The 23,117-nt window shown below is 36.2% G+C and overlaps 1 protein-coding gene across 6 annotated transcripts; it reads left to right on the top strand.

Annotated features, from left to right (window-relative positions):
* The first annotated feature begins 7,500 nt into the window (after positions 1–7,500).
* On the top strand, positions 7,501–23,070 carry LOC134644050 (muscleblind-like protein 2a). 6 transcript variants are annotated; one of them, XM_063496707.1, is made up of 10 exons: positions 7,501–7,742; positions 9,932–10,638; positions 13,527–13,691; positions 13,781–14,002; positions 14,113–14,367; positions 15,776–15,829; positions 16,150–16,309; positions 17,451–17,486; positions 18,253–18,305; positions 20,083–20,206. In XM_063496707.1, exons 2-10 carry the CDS (start codon positions 10,465–10,467, stop codon positions 20,095–20,097), a joined length of 1,134 nt encoding a protein of 377 aa, XP_063352777.1. In that variant the 5' UTR covers positions 7,501–7,742; positions 9,932–10,464; the 3' UTR covers positions 20,098–20,206. The 6 variants fall into 6 exon arrangements, with proteins under 6 accessions (XP_063352777.1, XP_063352775.1, XP_063352773.1 ...); XM_063496705.1 differs by having other exon boundaries at positions 18,211–18,305; XM_063496703.1 differs by lacking the exon at positions 18,253–18,305 and having other exon boundaries at positions 20,083–23,070.
* Positions 23,071–23,117: the final 47 nt, after the last annotated feature.

Raw genomic sequence — 23,117 nt, 5'->3', positions numbered from 1 at the left:
TTTTTTAAAAATGCTTTAAAACATTGGTGATTGTCCAAGAGCTAGAAAGTGTTTCTCTTTTTTCCAGCATTTTTTATGTGAGCACACACTTACACGGCATTATTGCTTAATTAACAGCTCATTGCAGAGCGCCAGTCATGCTGACGTGATCAACGTCTCTGTGTCATGTCACTCTCTTATGATGTCTCTGGCTGTATTCCACGTAGCTGATTGGGTTTTAAGTTCCTGTCCCTGTGATTTTAATGTGGTAACACCTGTGCTTTTATGACAACTAAAAGTGTGTGCTGTGCGAAAGCCTATTGTACTATATTATCTTACAGAGTTTAAATGCATTTTTAAGCACTTGGGGTATGCATTTCTACTGCTATCTAACCATAAGCTGATTTCTTTTAACGTCATCAGCTGCCAAAAGGATGTCTGTGTCTTTATATTACAGCCTCTAATTAACAGTATAGTAATTTTATTGTACAATTTGGACAGAGGTAATTGCAGTAGAAGAAAACACGGCACTAGGGAATTGTATAAAGCGTTACCATTTCTGCACTGCAGTGCTGCACTGCTGTGTGAAAGCAGAATTACAGTGTTCCCCTCATGACAGATGGCATGAGCAGAAACGCCACATAGCTACTAATGAAACACTTGTACAGACTTGAGTTTTGTATAACGTGGGTGTGCATGTGTGTTGGTATATTGGAGGAATGGGAACAGGGGGCATAGTTGTGTGGATCTGTTGTTATTTTGTTTAAAAATAAGTCATTACCTAGAAATGGTGAGTATCTGTTTTTTCAAAAAATGAGATCTCATCAGTTTATGGATCCAGTTTTTTGTTTTCTAGTTGCAGGGTGCTCTTTCTTCATCGCGCTCTTATCTACAGCACCCCTTCATCTCTTTCTGACCACAGAAAAATATATGTTAACTTGTTGAAAATGATTAAAACAAGAGTACGCTGGTGAAATTTAAGCTCCTTATCGCTGTGATTTCTGAAGATCTGCATCACCAAATGACATTCTAAAAAGACTTTCCACCAATTAGAGAGGTGTAAATAAAGTGATGGGGGAAAAAGCATGAATTTTCACTCTAAATTAAAACCACTAGTCCCAGGAATGTCTGACATGCCATGTTGTTAAAGAAGGATTTCAGTGAACTTGTTCATGAAAGAGTGTCTGTCTTAGAAGCTGATTTATCTGTTTTTTAAAATGGTTTTATGTGTCGCTGGAGAGAGCACTCTTAGTGTAAGAATTTCTATGTACATATTAAAAGTCTTGTGATGAAAAAAACAATCTAAAGGCTGTTTGGCGTGTTATATTTAATCAGCCATTTTCTTGTCAGACCTTAAAAATATGAGCAAGTCCTGCTTAACACATCTGAAATAAATGCATTGAATGGCCATGAGATTATGATGTGTGCTGTTTTATCAAGGATTCGTTAACAGCTATTTATGTTTTTCTTTTTATTAATTTATGCACTTGTCCACTATATACAGGACGAGGAATTTTTGGGAATTTTTACCATCAAGCATTTAATTTTCTAGAAAAAAAGTAATGATAAAAAATATTTTCTGAAGCTTGTTTACAAAAATTCACAAACCATCCCATGCAGAATTTACACAAGTCAGTTTCAACCACTACACCTCCATTGTGTTATCGCAGCTTAATGCATGAGTCAAGCAATTAACAGAAAAATCCTTGTCGTCTTACAGTATGTTGACAGAATAAATTGCAAGACTGCTTGCAACAAATTCTCGTGCGTCTTGCAAAATGTCAAAGACACGTTGCACATGACGTATGTTTAGAGTTAAAAAAATACATAATTACAGAGTTTATACTCAAGTGAATGTTTTCATTTGTACTGATGAGGAAGTAATATGTCAAAGTATGTACACTGCTTTCATAACACCTAATTAACGGTGGTGTTTGTATTATGATACTGTCACAACTTTTAATTTTAACAGAAAAATCCTCTTGTAGATGTTTATTTCTTTAAAGCCAGATGATATCAAGTGAAAACCGCAGACATTATGGATTTTCTCTAATGTATGAATATGAAAGTAGAGTATTTTTTTAAAGAGTCACACTAAACCTGATTGTTATCTATTTAGACCGCTAATTTGGCAGTAAGTGCAACAATATTACCCAAGAAGTACATTTATTACCCTCCTCTATGAAAACCAAGTGCCTCTGTGCTATATTGAATTAACTGCATAAAACACGTCACATTGTATATTACAGCTGTGTCTCTACTAACATACCCAAGCTTCTCTGTCCCCTCAGGTTTATATGGATGGCTACTTCAGCATTTTAGCAGCAAGTCATTTCCACCCAGATGGTATGACTGTATTATCTTCAGTGTTTAACCATAGGAAGTGTGTAATGACTTGAAGATAATCGTGTTGCTTGAAATGAGTGCTTTACTTCCTCAGCTTTTATTGTTAGCGCAAAATCTGGTGCCTGACACCGTACACGGACACGCAGAAGCAAAACAGCTCTAAGAACATCTCTGACAGTGTTTACTGCCCATCCACATCAAATTCAGACTCACAGTCGAGCTGGAGCCTATAGCTGTCACAGAGACAGACAATGTAGAATCACCAATTAACTTAACGTGCGTGTTTTTGGACTGTGGGAGGAAGCCAGAGTGCCTAGAGAGAACATGCAAATTCCTGTGGAAGCCAGTGGATTTGAACCCAGGATCTTGAAGCAACAATGCCAACTAATACACAACATGCTTTTTACTTTATCTTACACCATAGCCAGTGTCTTTATATTCAAAGAATAAAAAAAAATGAAACAGGTAAAAATAAGAACATGCAGGTTTAACTGCATACTTACGTGTGCTGCATTGGGCTTTGAAAACACGGTTTAGGGTCACCTGGAATTGTCAGACACACCCACACACACAGACATGATGTATAGTGATCCTCATTTTATCACGCTGACCTTCAGCAAACACAGAATAAGATATAGCCTAACTTACGTCACACTAATGATACCCAACTGTTCTACTGTCCTCATGTTGAGCCTCTGTGTGGTAAGATTTATGGAAATATATTTTGGCAAAGACTGACATCTGCTGGTCACAACACGCAATGTCTTGTAATTAGTTGACAAGCCTTTCGGTTCTGTAAGACCTTACCGATGCACTGCAGGGCTTTGTAATGCAGGTCAGTGAACAGAAGCATTAACGTTTAAAACATCCTTTGACAGAGTTGCATTTAATGATTTAATTAAACCTGAAAACGTTACTTCTCAAATAAAGTCTGCTATTTTGAAATAGAGTCGACAATCTTCATTAAAACACCTAGATGGTGTCAGTGTCAGATAGTTTAAATGTTACAGGAAAAGCCAGTCTTATACCTCTTCATTTCTAGCAGCAGAAAACATGTTAGTGAGTGGGTACTTTTTCAATACTTAATATTATTAACAGCATGTATTTAAATGCTGCTGTTGGGATGACATTTCTGAAGAGGTCAATACAGCATTAATATGGTAGTTGTGAATGCATTATTTTCAATCATAAAGATCTTTTTTTATTGTTGTTCTCTGCAGCATTGGCTGATGCATCTAATAATAGCAGCAACATCCCAGATCTTTATTGCCTCCTTGTGGAGAATTACGTGTAATAATTCAATCACAACTCAACCATAAGGTGGCAGACTACGTGAACTCACAAGGCAGGGGGTGGAGCATAAAGCATAAAAAATATCCAACCCTTCTGAGTTCCAAACGTCCTCTGGCATTAACATCAGTACATAAAGTGTGTGATGGGAGTTTCATATAATGGGTTTCTAAGGTGGCTCAGTCCTTTTTTTCCATATCAAGAGTAAAGCAAAATTCAAACTCTTCTTAAATCTGTTCTTTACCATGTCCTAAACTGTGGAAAATGCAACCTAAGGTGGACAACAAGATGACATATCAAACTCTTATATTATTTATTTATCAAAAACCAGCCAAAATGCAGAAGTAGTGCTGGAAACCTGAGTAAACCCCATTGTTCGGTATCTTGTAGAAGCACCTCTAGCAGCAATAACTTGAAGTAATTGTTTTCTATATAATTTTATCAGTCACATTTATCATTGTGGAGGAATTCTGGCCCACTGGTCTTCACAAAGAAGCTTGAATTCATTGACATTTGTGGGCATTAGTCTATGCACAGCTCTCTTGAGAGAGGATTTTAGAATATGTGATCAGAAATAACTAGATTGCAGAAAAGTGCTGTAGGAGCCACCTGACACAATTTTCCAGCTTACTTACAGTCCTGTGCCTTCATACAGGGGCTTTATGTAAAAAGGGACAAAACACAATTGCCACAACTACCACTGGACCTATTATAGTTGCCACCATTATAACTACATTATAACTACATTTTCTCAGTTTTAAATTGTTGATTTTTTTCTTGATCTGTGGATTGCTGCTAAAATGTTAAATGTTACAAAAGCTGAAGAAAGGCAACAACTATAAAAAGACAACCAAGAATTAAAAACTCCAAAGAATACACACTAAAACAGAATATGCAAGGACGAAGGTGAGCTTGGGATAATAAATTCAAAATGGAAAACAAAACATGAAAAAAAAAAAACACTCAAACGAAGCTTGTCATGCTATGAAAACCAAAGATTCAAAACGAAAGCAAAGAATCCGCTTACTTTAGAATAAAGGAACACAGTGATGCATGCGCTGACACAAAACCTAAACAATAAACCTTGAAAAGAATAGCATTGTTATATTAACTGAGGATTCTGAAATCAAAACAAGAGAAAATCCATGGACCGTGACACTGTGCAGTTTATGTAAAGGATTTTATCTAAAAAAATTTATGCACATTGTAAGATCTTGTGGACAGTGCTTGAGTAAAAAGGAGCAATACCACAGTGTAATGATATTTGATGCGAAAAAAGCTCCTATAGGAAAATAATAACATCAAGAAGTTTTAAAACACTGGAAGGTACTGGTATCTTTGATGCTCCCGAGTCACTGTGCTGGCAGTCTGAATACATTTTAAATATATCTTATATTCAGGTCATAATAGCTCAAGTGATCCTGTTATGATAAACAGTTTTAACTCTTAACCGCAGGCGGCAGTGTAAGGTAATTAAATGGCTACATTTCATCAAGTTCTGTGTTTTGAGAGACTTAAATAGTTCAGTTTTCCCCTGTTTTACCTCAACTGCAGTTTAATTTAGAGGCAAGTACCACCATTAAATGTTCACTACATTAAATAGCTTTAGTTACCTGCAAAATCAGTTTAATAATGGAAATGCAATTAATGAAAAAATGGAAAATACATAAAATTTCAATACATCAACAAATGTATTTTTGTGCAATTGTGTAATTTTGTATGTAATTTTCATGTTTTTTGTAATGATGTACTTTGTCCTCAGCTGTACATATATATATATATATATATATATATATATATATATATATATATATATATATATATATATATGCATTAAAATTAGCCTCACTTGGAACATAAATAAATGCTTAGTGTAAACATTTAGATGCATAAATCTGAAATATGCCATTCTGTTTAATAAGCATGTGATATGAATATTTGTGCATTGTCCCTGTAGGACCTTAACTGGTACCCGGTTACTGCAAGCAAGAGAGTTAGGTAATGTTTTGGATGTTTTGTTATAATGAAATCAGCTTGTACGTTGGCCATAAAAATGTGTTTAATAGGTGCACAGTTAGTATTGAGATACATGTTCAAATAGATGTTTTTGTTATTGGAAGAGAGACTTAAGCAGATTGATGTACAGAGAAAAGTGGATACTTGTTTATTCTACTGACAGCTAAATAACAGTAAAAAAATAAAAAATAAAATAAAAAATCCATTGAAATGCATGGGACATCTGAAACAAAACAATTCAAAATTTTCCACCAAAGCCACATATTGCAGAGTCGTACCTAATAACAATAAACAACAAAAATGTGAAGGGGGAAAAAAGAGTGTCCAGTTCAAATGAATGAAAGCATCGGTTGTTTTTAAAATGATTCACCATGGCACTGACATTTTCCCCAAAGAGAGCAATATAGTGACCTTTCCTCATGCCACATCTCCAGTTTGAGATGTGTCAGTGTGACAAATCAGATAAGGCTGAGCTAAAGCCTCAAAAAGACTGGGGAAACAGAAAAGAGTCAATTATTCATGACTGTTTTGTTTTATGACAGCTACTAGAAAGCATAAAATGTCAAATTTGCCACAGGTGCTTTCTATCTATCTATCTATCTATCTATCTATCTATCTATCTATCTATCTATCTAGCTGACATATAATTAGAATATTTATTTATACATTCAATTACTAACTGGTTATTTGTTCTATTTCAAGAATTAAAATGAACATTTTTATATATTTTAGGTTATATTTTCTGTTTAAAAAAACAGTCTGTCTCCATGTCCTTAGGTGTAAAACAATCAAACCTAACAAAAGAAGGCTATGAAAGAAAAACAATATATTTAAACACAACAACAACTGTGTTGTGTTTAAATATATTAAGAATGAAACGGGCTGCTAAATGACAATATAAGCAATAAAAATAGAAATATGACTTTAAAAAGTAATTATCTTATAATAAACTGTTAATGATAAAAGAATTGATAGATAGAAGAAATGATCATGATTAACCGAAAATTAAACATATGCAACTTTTAATCTACTGCTAACAATATGCTTTCTATAAACACCATCATTCGCTGAATACCACCAATATATATATATGTTTTTACAAATAATATGACTAGTAGAAAATTGGCATACATGTGCCAGTGATAAAGTCCAGCACAACCACCATGTCTGGACTCATAGTAAGCACTTTTATATCTCTATAGTATAAATATTCGACTTTATAGCAAAATGATGGTCTCTGCTCTGTCTCCCTCCATTGCCTCTCTGACATCCTATCTCGGTTAGCATCCATCTTATTTGACCTTGAGCAGACCTGTGAGACTGCATACTACTGCATCTGCTTCATATTATTAATATACATATACAGGTTTTTAATACCTTGTACAAATTATATCTTTATAACTACTTTTCTTCCAAATAAATGGACAAAACGTCACACATATATATTTGTAAGGTTTTTGTTTGTTGCTAAATTCTCACTTTCCAATGCCTTTTTCAAAATATATATGAACATTCTTCGTTAATTTGTTTATATTTGTGTGGGAACGAGTGCTCTCATGAAAATAATCCACAAAACTCACATAGTTTTATTGCTGTTCCCTTGGTAACAAGCAAACCCTTGCCCTTTTAGCCTACTGGCACTCGTGTGGATCGTACCACTTTGCGGACGTAGGGTGGGTGTCAGAAAATAGAAGTTAAAGAATGCCTACCTTTTCCCACTATATTATTATCAACTTAATGTATGAAATGTCTCCATACAATAAATTGCGCCTTACGCTCGGTTGAAACGTCATATGCTGAATTAATGGCTGTTTTCAGTCTTCGCATCGCACCCAGGGACACCCCTTTATCACACTGAACTGACGGTCGTACAGTAAGCTGTCAAAAGCTTGTTGCTTAAATCTGTGCAGCGCTACAAACTAAAGAAATTAGGTCGGAGACGTGGATGAAATAACGAGCGATAATTCTCAGAACAGGGCGAGAAATAAAGAGGCTATTGAGAGGATATTTCGGGAACACTTGACATATTGTTTTCGTTAGTTGGGTTGCCGTGTCCTAGCTGGTGCGTGATTGTCGTATCCTCTGGGAAGCAGCTCGTTCGTGATGATGAGGTAAGCAGGTCCTGTCTTTCTGCTACCAGTGTGGCTAATGCAAGCTAATGCATGTTAATGTGAATGTATTTGTGATTGGGTTGTAAAGCTGACACTTAAGCATCCTAGCAGTCTCAAACTGTGGTAATAAAACTGCGTGATACAAAATAGTGGCAGTTAGTTGACTGCCATTGTACTAGTAAGCCTTAAAGTATTTTCTTACAGCTTTTAATCGAATTACAGTGACACAATATGATTGTATTTGTTGCTGTAGTACACCTACAGCGGTGCTTCTTATGTGCATTTCCTCGTTTAGTCTGAAAATGTGACTATACATTAAAAAAAAAAAAGTAGACAAAATGATTCCTACCTGGGATACTCGGAAGTGCCATTAAGACAACGCCATTCATCATAATGTCAGCAGTAAGTGGCTACACCCCTGAACTGAGAAGAATGATGAAATTATTTAAATGTTACAACTAGAGCTGAAAGATAACACACACAAAATAAAAAAGGCTTATTACTATTATCATTGGGTTATTAGGGGTTTTTAATACCAACATACTGACCTGCACCTAATGCAGGTTATGGAGCTAATAACTCAGGCCTGTATTTATGATAATTAACTGTAAAGAGTGTTTAGGACATACACTTATGGGCTGCATGCTCTGTAGTCAGGTTTGTGCAGAAGCTTTGTGCAAGCTTACAAAATAATTTATTTCACATGCATCATTGTTTATCCCTGCAGCAGCAAACTCTGGAGGCATGGATCAAGTGTTGAATTCCACGTTCTCCAAGTAATCAGATTGTAATCATAAATAAATGGTCAACAGGAAGTTTCACATGGCAGATCAGATTCTTATTCCCTATTGGACAATTTCTAACTGGGAGGGTCTTCCCAGAGGCCAGCTCCCAGACAGGAAGGGGGTGGCTGGAAATGTTTTAGTCAGAGCCTGGCAGAGAGTCTGTTTTTCTTGCTGTGAAGAGAAAATCTTTAGTCACTGAATCCATGGGACAGAAAGAAGGGTAAGAGTTGTTTTTTCTTGTCAATATATTTAGAAGTCAGCAGCTTGAAAGTTCTGTCTCCAGCCTAGATTCCAGGAAACAAGAACAAGCATTTTAGTGCCGAATGAAGTGAGAGAGGTCGGTTTTCCTGCTCTGTTTCCTGACTTGCGCCTAAAGGAATTTGCTGCAGCGTACTGTTAGACCAAGGGTTGCTGCAAAAGAAAAGAAAGAGCAGCAGAGCAAAACAGCTTTTGGAGTGCAGTATTTACTGATAGCTTTAGTTGATCTTAGTAGGATAAAAAAAATCAAATCATGCAGATTTAATCAGCTCATGAGTTGTCCACCTTTTCTGTCTGCTCAGCAACTTCCTGTGTAGTTGCAGGTCTGACTACGCAGTTTGTGTTTGACTCCCAACCAGCTTAGCAGTATATAGAGAAGTAGAAAAAAATGAAGTGGCTGCAATAACTGTATGACTCTTATAAAGTGTAATTAATGGATCCTGATGAACAAACTTTGGTGCAAATGTGTCATAACCCTGCATGCTGTTTCAGCAAAACTCTGATTGTGTGATCTGGTGTCTTTTTAAAATGCTAATGCTTTTATTTAGGCAGCATAACCTGGAATGAGTGAAATGTGTAGGCATAAAACATCTGTATTCCCTTTGGATTTCCCACAAAATGATGAGAAGGAGCTCCATGGTGAAAGATAAACTGATTTTTTTATGCCTGATTGCAAAATGTATGACCTGTGCTTTGCTGATTCAAACCTATTTTGTGTAGTTGTATGAGTTTAAATGGATGGCATCTGCCACTTCATTGTAATTCAGTTTATAGAGGAGGCAGACTAATGGCTTTAAATAAAGAGAGGAACAGATGTGAGGTGGTGAGTGATTTGCAGGTGTGTGCAAAGTCTCTTTTATTGATAAAGCGCTGACAGCTTTGTATGAGTTGAACTTTTATTACTTACAGAGGAGTTCTAACAATGTGAATTGTCTGCTCTGCGCTATCGTCATGGTGGCATGTTGGTGCAGTGGTTACCTCACTGCTAGAAGGTCCTGGGTTTGAACCTGTCTTTCTGTGGGGAGTTTGTTCTCATATTTTACATAACATCTTAACGTATCTTAATATGCCCACTGAACAGACTAATGATACCGTAATCACAATTAAGTTTAATTTCAGTAATATCCCTGTTTTCTTTTCTTTCAGATCACAAACAGATAGTGCCTTTGAGAAGATATCTCCGACCTGAAGTTGGTTCATGTACATTGCTGCCCCTCGCTTCTTTTTTAAGTTGCAGTCTCATGCACCAACACAGGATACCTCAGCTCAAGCCCTTTGTCGCTGGTTTGCACACTTTCAGCACCTAAAAGAATGAAAAATTCAAGCCATAAAATAGAGGATAACAAGACGGAGGCTACTGACCAGCGCACATACGACAGAGTAACAATCCTGTGTTGAGATCATTGTTCAATCTCTGTGGGCGTTCTCGGCTGTGGAGTATACACTGCAGTCTCTTGCTGTAAAAAACACAGTTCTTGTTTCTAGGATAATTTTTCTTTGATTGGCTAGTCATCTGATTTTTCTGCTCCTTCTGATGGGGGAGTCATCTGGTTGTTTTAACAAAGAAGTGGACTGTATTCAGAGCTAAAAGCTGCGATTAAGCTACAGCTTCTGGTGAATTAGTCTTTCAACAATAAGAGTGACTTTTAAAAGTTGCTTTAAAGTTAAAACTTTTGGACATGGCATTAAATATTTCTTCAGCGAGAGACACAAAATGGCTAACTCTGGAAGTTTGTCGACAGTTTCAGCGAGGAAACTGTTCACGCAGTGATGAGGAATGCAAATTTGCTCATCCGTCGAAGAGCTGCCAAATTGAAAATGGAAGAGTTATAGCCTGCTTTGACTCATTGAAGGTAAGACATATTAATGATCTTCTATTAAGTGTCAGAAAATAATGCCCCTGTATAAAGGAGTATGAAAGTAAAATAAGACTAAATGGAAACTGGATTTTGTTGCTGTTTGCTAGCAGTGTAACTGTGTAAGTTACTTATATGTATGTAGTGTTGGAAGTACGTGTAGTGCTGGAAGTACTTGTCAGTTAATAGTTTATAAAAGTGAAAGAAAAATAATTATTTCTTGGGGTAGAAAAAATTCAAACATGCTCATTTCCCATGTTAAGTAGTGATAATAGAGAAATCAACTGTTAGCGTCACTGTTGTATAGTCAGGTGTAAGTTGAATATTGAATTCTCAGAGCCCCTCAGTGCATTAACCACCCCAAGCATCCAGCCTCATTTCCCATATTGCTCTACTATTTGTGAAATCATAGGTAATACCACTATTTCCCAAAGATTGTACGGTAAAATCTAATCACTTATCCAGATGATTTAGGTGATAGAAGAAGAAAAAAAATCTGGCAGCCAGATGGATTACAGTCAGTTTATTCTTCTGCTTGCTCAGTTGCCCTGAATGAGGTGGGGGCATCCTTAATCCACTCTCACACATTCACCATCACACCAAAATCCAGCTTTGCCTCCAGGACTATCCTCATGTTGACTCATCTCCTTACCACCTTGCTACAAGTTTATACATAGCTTGCCTGTAACTACCGTGGACATGGGCCTGAATGCATTCATAGAATGAATCTACTTCATTCCTTCATATAAAAACATTTATTGTTCATCTTGATTATTATGACTGTCGGTGAGCTGGACCACTCTGCAGTCCGTCATCCCTTTTCATAAACTAATCATCCCTCCTTGGTTTGGTAGGTCCAGCCTGCTGGCTAAAAAAGCGACCGGGGTCTTCATTCAGAAATCTAATTGACACATTCAGATGCCAACAGAATAATGGAACAACAGATTAATGGGGTGCATATCTGAAAGGGGGGTTTTATTAGTTCAGACATTGGCTTTATGTTGTAGATAAGTGGCACCGAGCACTTTTCAACTTATCAAAGTGATTAGAGGTTTCCATAATATTTATTTTACTGCAAAGTAGTGGGACAGAAATCTATAATTTCCTTTGTAAAAGATTGTATTACATTTTGCTCATAAAATATTAAGGTGAGAACAGCTCTCTCCTTTGAAAAGAAAAGAAAGATACAACTGCAACTATCTGCATTACCTTCATATTGATTAATATGGAAATTTAATTATCATAATTATAATAGATTTGAATAGATCCTTTCAAGAAACTCAAGAAAGAGTATAAATAAATTATATTCATATATAAAAATGATCTAAACTGATTGTCCTGTGCACAAGTAAAATGCTTGTTTTATTTGACCAACAAGCAAATATTTTTCAAAACTACTTAATTCACTGTTACATGAGATAAAGGATACCCTAAAATGCCTTATTTATGATTTTATTTGTCAAATTAGCTGAAGATTTTCTAACAAATGTTCATTCGTTGCTCTAAATAAAATGTGCAGTTTACTCAGAGCCAGACTAAAATGTTTTTTGAAGTATAGAGGGGAGTATAGAGTTTCTACTGGAATTTCGAGAATGAATGTCAAGCTGTGCTTTTCCAATTTTTAGGAACTCTGTCTAACTATGTCAAAGTTTACAATGATGTTTTGTAGTATTGAGCCCTTGTTTGCTTAGTGAGAGCTAGCCATTCAGAGACGTGTTTTCCTCTTATTTTTCTGTTGGCTTTCCTGCTGACGTTGTTGCCATACGATTTTTGTTCAATTCAGGGTTGTGAGTGAGAAGGACATGTCAAAACAATTACCGTTAACTTTCCCATTCACCAGTGAATCCTAACACAATTAATGTCATCATATTGAAGAATATGCACACTCTTTGGTATTGTAAGTAGATCCTCGTGGCTTCTAATAAAGCACCCGACAGTACTGTTGATGTCCAGATGTAGCTGATATAAAGTCAAGTCATTCCTTGGTTGTTGTATCCCCTTGTTTGGTTCATTTTGTGAATACTACATTTTTTCTTTATAGATAAGACAAATTAATAACCAGTATTCAGAATATATATCTATATGAATGTCAGAAGAAATTTAAATGAGCAGACATGAGTCTGAGAACTTGAATATATAGGAGAGAGAACGCTCAACTCTTATTAGGTTAATATAAATGCCTGAGTGGCAGGGATGGCTTTGATAGGCTCATATTGAGGGTAAAATAAATAAATAAAGGGTTAAATGAGTAAAAAAAAAAACCTGTGTAATTAGCCAATGCATGTTTTAATGCACAGTATATGCTGCACAAGTGTTGCATTCAAATCTGATGTTCAGTGACTGTGCAGTGAATGATTTTGGATAGTAGGTGGGTCGGGTAGGATTGAGAATTGTGTAGTCTGTGAAATTTTCATGGGAAAAATCATTTAACCCGCTGATTAACACTTCTGAGTACCAGCTCTGATCTGATCTGTGAGAGTCTAAATAAAGGATGTAATCCAACACATAATCTGCAACAGTTTATTGTTTTTAATTTTTCAACACTAACTGTCTGCACAACAAGTAAAGTCTTGTGCCTGACTCAAGAAAATTTTGACATCCGTCATTGCAATGTAAAATGCTTTATTCTAGCCACGACTAGCTGTCACATCATGCAGCACAGCACCGCTGACAGTGGAGCCTGAGTGGGAGAGCTGTGGAGAAAAAACATGTTGACGATTACATTTCTTTGAGACAATCTTACAGGATTTTGATGAAAACAAAACATTTATTTTGTTTTCTCAGTCTTTTGATTCAGCAACATTTTTATTCTATCCGATTGTAAAATTTCTTTATAATATGAATGAGAATGCTTCTATTTCACTTTTTATTTCCTCTGAATGCAGGGCAGATGCTCAAGAGAAAACTGCAAGTACCTTCATCCACCTTCACACTTAAAAACCCAGTTAGAGATAAATGGGCGCAACAACCTCATCCAGCAGAAGACTGCAGCAGCTGTGCTTGCCCAGCAGATGCAGCTCATGATCCCTGGACCCAGCCTGCAGCCTGTGGTAAAGTCCTGGTTCAGGAGGAATTTTAAGTCAGTGTGATGTTGATGGATGGCATTCTCACACATAATATGTATGCTCTTCCCTCATAGCCAACATTTACGCAGGGACTTGGCACAAACGCTGGTCTTGGTTATGGTTCATACATGACACCATTAAGCCATGGAATGAGCCTCATTCCTTCAGACATCCTCTCCAGCACTCCCGTTCTTGTTCCAGGGAGCTCACCTGTCTCAGTCCAGTGCTCCTCCTCTTCCTCCTCCTCTTCCTCTTCTTCTCCCTCACAGAAGCTTCAGCGTTCAGACAAACTAGAGGTATTCATGCACACCAAGGTGTGACTTCACATAAAAATACATTAGCGCTTATGCGGTTTCACATAATCTGGCTACACGTTTAAAAGCTGAACTCCTCTTGCTCCTCTCAGGTGTGTCGTGAGTTTCAGCGAGGAAACTGTGCAAGAGGGGAGACAGATTGCCGCTTTGCTCATCCCAGTGACAGCCCAATGATTGACACCACGGATAACACTGTCACTGTTTGCATGGACTACATCAAGAGTCGCTGTTCCAGGGAGAAGTGCAAGTATTTTCACCCGCCTGCACACTTGCAGGCCAAAATCAAATCCAGTCAACAACAAGTCAATCAGACAGCAGTGGCAGCACAGGCCGCAGCTGCAGCTGTGGTAAGTCAGAGTGTTATGCTTCTGATGACTGATAAAGTGTTAATCATTGATCTGTCTATGAAATTGCTGAATGTGGAGCGCTGCATATTTGTAAGCATTTGTAATGGTACATTCAGTGCAGTTGAATAGAATCTCCTCTCAAAACTTTAAGCAGCAACTCCTGAAATAGTTTAATATCAAAGAAATGCATCAGTATTTTTTAATAAAACCTTTTTTATAAGGGATAAAACTTAAAGGACACATTGATTTCCTATGTAAAACTTAAGACAGCTGAGTCTGACACCTTCCTCTCTGTTACAGATTTATGGCCTTATATATAAGGCCCATTGAGGGTTATACACTGCCTACTTTGGGGCATGCATCAGATGCTTCATATGCAGTACACATATGTTAAAGCTAACTGAGAAATGTCCCTGGTGGACTGAGCTGCATAAAGCAGTGCATAAAACAGACAGATCTGTTACATAGTCTGAGCAATTTTAAAATGATCCTCTTCATTAAGTCTTACAGCTACCATTTTTCTTGGCTTGTTTTTAAATTGTGTCATTAAGTAGCATTAAATAACCTTTAAATGTAATGCACAATCAGGCTTCTCACAATTTCTATTAACTTTTCTTTAGTGCAATATTAAAGCCACATTGGCTCACTAAATTATGCTTCTTTGGCCTCCATTCTACTTAAAAATCATGTCTAGCATACATCATCTTTTATGGTTAATTCTTTTCCATGCATTTTTATTTAGGCTGTAGTTTAAGTTGTTTTTATGTACTGTACAAGTTAAGGAGACATCTGTAATTCACCCAAAAGCTTTAGTGTGAATGCAGTAAATGGAGCTCCACATTCTGTGCTTTATGACATCAGGTGCATGGTTGTTTTAGCTTTTGATTTGTGGTACTGCCTTTGTTACCTTCATAAAACCAAGCCATCCTTTAATTTAAATATGAAACTGTTAAGTGCTTGCTGTGCATTATATCAGTATCCTGCACTTGGAGTCATAAAACCAGCGTGTTCCAAAATCCTATTGTGTGCATAGTAGGTTTTGTTAATATTTTGATTAAAATTAACAAACTTTTTTTCTTTCATTTTAAGCATTGTTCTCAAACTTGACGTATAGTTTCAGGCTATTACACCCTTGTTATTATAATTCTTTGTTGCCAAAATGATTCATTAACTGTACATGTTGACCTACTAATTAAGGAATCTTTAGTTTAATGTGTCCTTACTGTGCATGAATATTGTGTTTTATGTGGTATACTACATTCAGGTTATTTTTGTTTTGTTTTCCCCTTCTCACCTATCCACAATGCTGTCCTCCATGATGCACCTCTGCTTGCTGTTACCTGTATGTTAATACGCTTGAATCCCATTGGCCCACTGCCATCATGTGCTCGCTGCCTGCTATTAAAAGACTCAGTCGACTGCCAAAGCAATGAAGCGACCCCTCGAGGCAACTGTAGACCTGGTACTTTCACCTTTTGCTTTGCATGTAGCTATTAATTGTACTGTGAGAACTTTTCATTTTTGTCATTGGGGTTTACGGCTTCTTCAAGTCTGATATTGCCCTTGTGTACATGATCTGTCAGCATGGATATTTTTAAGTGCTCAAGTTGTCAAATAAGTTTTGGTAAATACATTACTCCAGTCATATCTGTGGTAGTTTTTTTTTTCATTGTGTCATCTTTATATTTTAGTCATGTGTATCATTTTGTTAAAGATAAATACTAACATATCCTTTTAAAGAGAAATATGGGAAGTGTCTTATTGCCTCTTGTCACTTTCCAGGCCTTTCCCCATAGTGTTCTGCAACCCCTACCAAAGAGACCAGTTCTTGAGAAGAGCAGCTGGGCCAGCTCTCTCCTCAGCCCCAGTTTGTTGCACTACCAGCAGGCTCTGGCCAGCTCACAGACTCTGCAGCAGCCCACTGCAGCATTTTATCCCACAGGTGAGCCTCCAAACTTGCTATGACTTCATGGCCAAACTAGATTTTCATGTCTGTCTCAGTGCTTATTGGGATTAGATATTGTTCACAAATATCACACATGTATTGCTCTTACTTAACTAAAGAAATTTGCAGGGATCAGCAGCACTCCTTGTGAACAGGTCTGTTATATCAAAGCTTTCAAAAAAGGGTGTGACTCTTAATCCTTACACTAACAAGTTTTTGACATGTCACTGCAAGATTCTTGGCTTTATCATAGCTTATAATTAAACTTTGTTTAACTTATATTACGAAAAGTAAGATTGTTATGAAAAACAGTTGCTCTCAGTTACTCCAGTAGAACCTGTGAACTATTAAAGATTGAAGCAGTGGTTAAAACACAAATTGATGACCTCCTAACAACCAGGGCGAGTTCTACAAGGCAACAAGTGTGCTATATGTCAGCTGGCAAGTCATGGTCATAGACACACCTATATGGGGAGAAATTTGCCTCAAAGAATTACGTATGTGTACAGTATCATACACAAGCATAAACTAAGATTGACAAATGTGTGTAACTTTTGAGGACTCACAAATGTGTGCTCCTATCCACGCACCAATACAAAGCTATTTGACCACACGTAAAGCTATTTTACAAATGCGAATATTTAAACCTGACTAAATACTGATCATTTACACACAGTTTGTTAAGTTCAGCTTCACAAATCGGATAATTTTCTCTGTATACAAATGTCTAAAACTACAGGTAACATCCCTCTCGCTCACTTACAAAACCGTGTGAACTAATCGTCTGATATGCAAAGATCACATCGCATGCACACGTGGGCTTTTGAGACACATTTCACACTGTCAGCTTCGCACAGATCCATATTTATAAGCTGTGTTCATGTCCTGGTGTAAAATTGGGATATCTGGGCTTCCTGTGTTTTCTTTTGGGGGGGGTCTTGTGTGTTATACTGTACACATTTGTAACCCTTGTGTTACTCAGCTTGTATCCATCAGAACAAAACAATGCTGCATTAACACAATGGGCCTGTTTAATAAAGTAAAGATCTGTTTATATGGGCTTACACCAGTATTGACCATATTAATGTATGTCGATTTTGTTAAAGACTTTTTCTTTTTTCACCTGTAAATCACACAGGTTCTGTGTTGTGCATGACTCCAGCTAACGGCATTGGTAGGTGCCTCCTCCATGTTCTTCTTTAACCATGTCCTTTTGTAGTAAAGGATACATTACTTTGTCTGGATAAGGTAGAGTATACTTTCTATTAACGGATGAGAAATCAACACTTTGAATCAGGAAACTGCATGAGAACAACAACTGGAAATAACAGGAGATTATTTTAGTTTCTTAGTAAACATTTTTAGCTTTATGTTTCATTTTTTGCCTTTCTGATCAGAGCCCTGTATGTATATATGCTTGTAAAATTATTTTAAATAATCAAAGCACAGTAAAGAAATGTAAACACTTTTGGTTTATTCTGGATTGTGATTAGGAAATTTGATCAGCATCCCATAGATTTACCTCATAGTTTATGCTCTTTAATGTTTTGCATTAATAGTAAAACTCTGTAAATGTATTTAAAAAAACAAAAACAAAACAACTACAAACAAACACATTGATCACCTCTGGTGGCATAGCTTTACATGCCATATCTTGTGGGATGCCAGATTATGGACAGATTTCCTAATTTTATCTCTTATCAGCACTCCTTTTATGTTTTTCCCCTGCTGTCTCGCTTTGCTGTGTGATCACATGCCATCTGCTGGTCTAACCCAATGATGGCTTGCTGCTAATGTCATTTTGTATTTGCTTGGCAAGAGAGAGAGATACATTGCTATGGTTACCATAATGCTCCACCTCCCTTTTCATTGCTTTCATGGTTCCCTTCCTGAAAAAGTCCCCATGATGTACAGTGCTACGCCTGCTACTGTCTCTGCAGCAACTACTCCCGCCACAAGTGTCCCCTACGCAGCAACAGCACCAACCAATCAGGTTTGCTCCTTTTTAAAGCTTTCTGTCATAAATCCTTGAGCTCTAAATAAGTGCTTCATCTTTCAATCAGGGGAGTTGCTTCATCAGCGTAGAGATGCCCGGCTTGCATTGCAGCATTAAGCTTTCGTGTACCTCGTAGACCAACTAGGCTGCATCTCATCCTTTCCTTTAGAAACAAAACATATTTCTAGCTCTTCCATCTGCAAACTGTGGTGTCGCTTATATTCTCTATTGCATGTTTTATGCTTTGGTTGATATCAGTGTCTTTTCCAACACAAGCTACAGTATATAGGACTTAACCATACAGTTCTTGATATTGGTTATGCTGACTTTCTGTGTGCAACGTCTTAATATAAGATTTTTATTATTCGTGTAATAAAAAATATTATTCACATTTTCTCAATTGGCTACTTTGAAACATTTAATATTAGGATTGACAGAGTAAATCTAAAGTATTTGGTATTCTTTACTTTGATTACTGTTGTCCCTTTTTAATGTTTAATGAATGAAGTCATATGCACATACGGATAAGTTAGTATTTAAACTTTGTCATGACCACTGGCATAAAAGTGTGGAGCTAAGTCAGAGTCAAAAGTTTTATTCAATTGAAAAGTCTTTTGAAACTGAAATTCTAAACTGTTTAAAAAAAAACCAAAAGAATTATTTTATTTTGAATAAATTTGTTTTCATGCATTTTTTTTTATTAATTTTGTTAGAGTTTACATTTATTTTTTTTATTTCAAATCTGATTTTTTCATTTTCCGATTTTTAACATTGATTTTGTGTTGTGGGCATGTATGAAGGGGGAGAGGTGGGTTGTAGACTAATGATTGACAGCTTCTGTGTCACAGGATGCTGCGGGCACCAGCCAACAGGTAAGAAACATGGTTTCCTGGATTATCCTATGATTGACTATATTGATGAGTGAATGTTTGTAACATATTGATATTGCAGGTGCTATGAACTCTTTAACATTAGGTTAAAGATGTATTAAGGTTTAAAGGTTTAAATAAGGTGGGGGGGGGGGGATTCTAATTTCAATATAATGTACAGAAATGAACAGGTGACTTTTAGATCTCTCTACTGAGTTCATAGCTTTTTTGCAACCTACCACCCAATCAGATAACAGTATTCCTTGTTGTAGGGGTAAATTTTTTCCCACATGTATGTATATCAATATGTTTCAAATATTGACCCATCAATATAGTCCATTATAGCACAATCTGAAACTGTGGCTGGTGCCGGCAGCATCCCGTGAAGGAGCAGTGACCATCTTCAGCCAAAATGCTCATTTTAAACTTGTAACCAATGTGACACAGGAGCTTTCAATCACTAGTCTACACGCACCCCTCCCCTTTGATACACGGCCACAACACAAAATCACGGTCAAAAGTCTGACACTGGAAAAAAAGGGTTTGAAGCTGATAAATAGTTGAAACTGTTTTTAAAAATGCATAAAACAATTTATTCAATGTGTAAAATAATTCATTTGATTGTTTAAACACATTTTTTAATATCAAAACTTATAATTTCAGTTCCAAATCACTTTTGCAAATCAATAAAACTTTTAACCTTAAATTAGCTCCAAGGTCAAGCCCCATTTTTACAAAACTATGTATCAAGAGGATAAAGTTCATTTCACTTAAACTTTGTATTTTCATATCACTTAAGAGTGAGAAGTGAGTTCCTTAATAATCTTTGTCTTGTAACAAAGGCGATTGTACAGTATACCTGTTGTGTGAAACTACTCAGTGACTTGTCTTTGCCTCCGAAACAGATCATCCTCAAGTAACCGCCAGAAACAGACGCCAGTGCCGTGTTGCTGCTGTTAAGGGTCCCAGGCAGCCGTTCTGTAAATATTCTGTTAACAATACACACAAAATACAAGAGGCTGCATGCGGATAACATCGCCGACTTTATCTGACATCATGATGATGATGATGATGATGATAGATTACATGCAGTTATAATGAACCTCTACATTATACTGTAATAGGTGTCAGAGAGATTGTTATTGTACACGCCTTTGCACCTTCAACAATCAATGTGGATTATTTATTTGTTTCCTAAACTAATTCTGATAGGGTTATGAGTGCATTTAGCCACCAATCAAACTTAAATACAATAGATGCTACAGAGAAATAAACTGGCAGTAGTGGCATAAAACTAAATGAGATGGTAAACAACAGAGATGTTTTAAATAATGTAAATATTTTAATCAGTTCTCAGTCTGTAGACAGTACCTGTTAATGTCAGGTGTAAAGGCGTCCTATATTGTAGATTATATTGCAGTTTTATCATCATCATATTCTTTATTGAATGTGTTATTTAAACTGAGAAAGTTTTGATTTTGATGTTAATGATTGCTCATCTAGTGCCAGATTTAACTTTTAATCAAAGAGAAAAGCACTTAATTTAACTTTAAACTTAACAAAAAATTGTGTATATAAAAAAAAATGTAATCTAACAGCAGGTTTATGGATGTCCCTTTAAAATGCTCTGAGTCCCTCTATACTTCACCCAGAGTAATGGATCAGTGCTCCACCTCCTGGTGTGCCTTTGCATTACATATACAGATTGTTTTCTGTCTTTTCTGAGAGAAATGAAATGTTTTATCCATTCAAAGCAATTTTGTTTTTCTAATTTAACACCTCTTTAGTAAATGTGCATTATTGCTCAAGACAATTGCTGACTCACTGATGGATCTGTAAATACTTTTCACTTGTTCAAGTTGATATCGCCTCCACAGCCATGAAAGTCAGCTCAGTAAGAGTATGAAATTACTGCTGCTCATATTCAAACTAAAGCTCTTGTGATCCTGTGAGGGTTGCGTGTTGAGTAGTGTCTCAACTGTTAGTCTTAATGTTGCAGTCACTTGTCAGTACTGTATTAATCGAAGGTTACAAGTGCCTAAACAGTTGTGCATGCAATGATTAAGTATATTTTAAAAGGTTTGTGTGGAAAAACACTCAGTAAATCTATTCCACTTAAGACATATACATTAGGATTAAATCTACGTGTTTTTGCAATACCATGTAAATGCAGTGGTATTGTGTGTGTGGACCTGTTAATTAGGCTTACAGTTTGTTTTCACTGATGCTTTAATGTGTATGTTATTCAATTTAATTTTCAATTTAATTTGATTTTCTTTCATTTTTACGACACAAAATTAGCAAAAAGGGTAAAATACTTTTTGTAGTAAAGTAGAAGGAGGCAAACATTTGGTGACATGTAGTCATGAGAGATTGACGCGGCATGATGCAGTTACTCATTGCTGTCTACTATCTAGCAGCAGACAATAAAGAGAAATGTTGTTTCTTTCTTTTATTAGAATTTTAGTTATCTATTTTGCAAACAAGGTGTACAAATAGAAACCTTTCCTTGAATGTTTTGCATTTCTTCACGTTTTCATTATATATTTTCCTTGTGATGTTTTACATGTCAATAGAATTTACGAGCATAATTTTACTAGGGTAACATTAGTTCAAAATAGTTTTAAGATGTATTCTTTTATTTTGTGATGAATGCAATTTATTAAAATTACTTTACGTCTGCTGAGGGTTTCTCAAAGGACCTTGATCTGTTAGCCTATTAAAAGCGGTCTTGTGTCCAGGGATTGATGTTGGATAAAGGAGAAACTTAAAGCAATTCATCCTTTTTGCTGCCTTGTCACCTGTAAGGGACAACAAGCCTTTGTATGACCAAGGCCATAGGATTGATTTTTATGTACAAAAGTGCATCGTACAGGACATGTTTTCCAAGAAAGAAAAGAAGTAATTTTCATAATGGTGTAACAGTAGTTTGTCATTTATTGTCTGATTTGTTGCTGAGGGCAATCCCAAGTTGCAGTGATGAAAACTGTATTTCTGTAGGTGGTAGATTAGCTGTATCTCCTCACAGTAATTAGATTACAAACTTGGATATTTAACTTTATTATTATATGGTGAAACACTGTGGGTAAAACAGTGCATAAAAGAGAACTTTTGAAATGTTAGTTTCGTGTTTGTTAAGGCTTCCCTCTGCATGTTGAGCACCAAACTTAAAAATGTATTTGGCTTTCAAAATATAATTGCTTTAAAAGTTTAGACTGCTATTAGACATACAATATTTCCCCACTTATTTATTTTACTTTCAAAATAAAGGCATGTTTTTGAATGTTTGTGTTATGTTATGGCAAAACGTTTGAATGTCATGGATCCACCTGCACACAGAGGTTGTTTGAGATCTTGATCGCCCAGTCAAAAAGATGTGAACAGTAAGAATGTTTGGTCTGACTGACTGATGGAAGCACTTCTCTTAAGCACTTTTTCTACAGTCAGACAACTGAGAAGACAGGCTTTCTGTGAACTTTGCCTTACCTTTGGTGTATTACTGAGTCTGTATTTGTTCACTAATTATGATTTCTGTGTCGTCTAATAAATAGAATAAACTTCACAGAACCTTTCTCTTAAATTAAGATACACACATTTCTAACATGAGGACATTATTACAGATTGTAACCACACCTGAAATGGCTGATATTGATTGGCTTGTGGGGTTGGCTAGCATTTTATTGCAACCTGTCATATTTAAACACTGAAGCCTCTGGTTAAGATGTCACGCGACAGCTATTTGGATCCATCCTGTTCTGAATGCAAACATTTTTCCCAAAAGTAATTGTGTATAATTAAACATTTCTTGTGGATATTTTTTGTTCCTGTAAATTCTAAATTGTGTACAATCTGATATTAAATATACATAAATAAATATATGAATGTCGTGTAAATGCCATCCTGTGAGCTCTGTTTAATTTTCCAATGCATCAGCAGTAGA

The sequence above is a fragment of the Pelmatolapia mariae genome, linkage group LG16_19 (genome assembly GCF_036321145.2).
Source record: "Pelmatolapia mariae isolate MD_Pm_ZW linkage group LG16_19, Pm_UMD_F_2, whole genome shotgun sequence".
Classification (NCBI taxonomy): Eukaryota; Metazoa; Chordata; class Actinopteri; order Cichliformes; family Cichlidae; genus Pelmatolapia; species Pelmatolapia mariae.
Note: the sequence above shows the minus strand (reverse complement) of the source record. Positions and strands in the feature narration are given on the sequence as shown.

Bases quoted from the DNA above. Each gene is read 5' to 3' on its own strand.
- LOC134644050 (XM_063496703.1), top strand. From the start codon at position 10,465: ATGGCATTAAATATTTCTTCAGCGAGAGACACAAAATGGCTAACTCTG. The intron at 13,692-13,780 runs GTAAAGTCCTGG...CTTCCCTCATAG, and splicing joins GACCCAGCCTGCAGCCTGTG to CCAACATTTACGCAGGGACT. The intron at 17,487-20,082 runs GTAGGTGCCTCC...CCTCCGAAACAG, and splicing joins GACTCCAGCTAACGGCATTG to ATCATCCTCAAGTAACCGCC.